Source organism: Pygoscelis adeliae, unplaced genomic scaffold (assembly GCF_000699105.1).
Source record: "Pygoscelis adeliae isolate BGI_AS28 unplaced genomic scaffold, ASM69910v1 Scaffold293, whole genome shotgun sequence".
In the NCBI taxonomy this organism is placed as follows: Eukaryota; Metazoa; Chordata; class Aves; order Sphenisciformes; family Spheniscidae; genus Pygoscelis; species Pygoscelis adeliae.
In genome coordinates, this window is record NW_008824362.1 from 374,295 (window position 1) to 375,465 (window position 1,171).

The 1,171-nt window shown below is 56.0% G+C and overlaps 1 protein-coding gene across 1 annotated transcript in view; it reads right to left on the minus strand.

The window, feature by feature from the left end:
- The window catches only part of DCTN6 (dynactin 6), a gene marked incomplete at its 5' end in the record, with an annotated part of 23,683 nt that extends 22,948 nt beyond the window's left edge, over positions 1-735 (minus strand). Inside the window, 3 exons of the mRNA XM_009319879.1 lie at positions 4-111; positions 404-474; positions 631-735. Coding sequence (XP_009318154.1) covers positions 4-111; positions 404-474; positions 631-735 — 284 coding nt within the window. The remainder of the gene's footprint in view (positions 1-3; positions 112-403; positions 475-630) is intronic.
- Positions 736-1,171: the final 436 nt, after the last annotated feature.

Consider the following 1,171-nt stretch of genomic DNA (forward strand, 5'->3'; position numbering starts at 1 on the left):
AGCCGCCCCCGTGGGTCAGTGTGTTTTCGGGGATCGCCTCGTAGGTGTTGATGTTACAGCAGGCCCCGATGATGCAGCCGCTCGTCAGGATCACGTTCCTGCCGACGAATGCTGCCAGGGGGAGAGAGGAACCCCTGGTGAGAGCCGTGCCCACGCCGCGGTTAAACCCTGCACCACCAGACATCGACACCACAAGCTGCTCAGCGCCAGGAGCCAGAGCCAGCCCAGCCCAGCTCCCACCAAGGCAGAAACACACGTGGGTTCTGTGTGAAAAATCACAGCTTTGTGGCAAGCTGCCATTTGGCCTCAGCTACAGCAAGACACCACCATGTAATCCTCCACTGTTCCCAGCGTCTGCAAGAGCAAAATCTCACAAGGGCCAAGAAGATAAGCTGGGACTTACCCTTGGATTCGATGACGTTGTTATCTCCCACCTTCATTGCCTGGGAATCTACGGCTCCGTGTTCAAGAAAACTGTAATATTTAGTGCAAAAGCTAAACCCCGACGCCATTTTCAAACCAGCACCCTGCACCTTCTACAGCCCTGAGCTGCTTAAACCCCGACAGAGCCCGCACGTGCTTCCCCTTGTACCGGCCCGAAAGGGCAGCGTATCAGGCGGTCTGCCTCACTGCGCAGCAAGGATACAACACCCCACTTCAAAAACGTTGTTGGTGCCAATGACCATCGGTTTGGGCTCCGCCTCTTCACTTTCCGGCGTAATATTTTCCGGATACCTGCAGCGAGACAGAAGAACGTATTTCAAGTTTTGAGATCACGAAGATACTGCCCTGTTGGGCGGCTCGACTTTGCGAGAGGCTGAAGCCGTGGATATCCCACCCAGTCCAGCTGGACTGGCAGGGCTGTGAGACTGCTCGCTCGCGCAGAGGGTCCCTCATCCTCAGGATTGGGATCCTTCTCCTCCGTCAGCTGGAGAAGGATTCACAGAGGGAGGACTTCTCCCCCAGCCAGGCCGCCACACGCACACTCAAAAGCATAAAAGCTTGGTTTTTTTTGGGTTCTGCCTCCCCAGAGTTTTTAAGCTAAGACCCTGCCCCTTGAAGAGCTCTAAGCACAAGCTCCGGCTCGACGAGGCTGATAAGGGGGCTCCGCGTTGAGATATCTCAGAAAACGCCGACCCTCTTGCAAAACCCATCCCGGGAACACCACCGC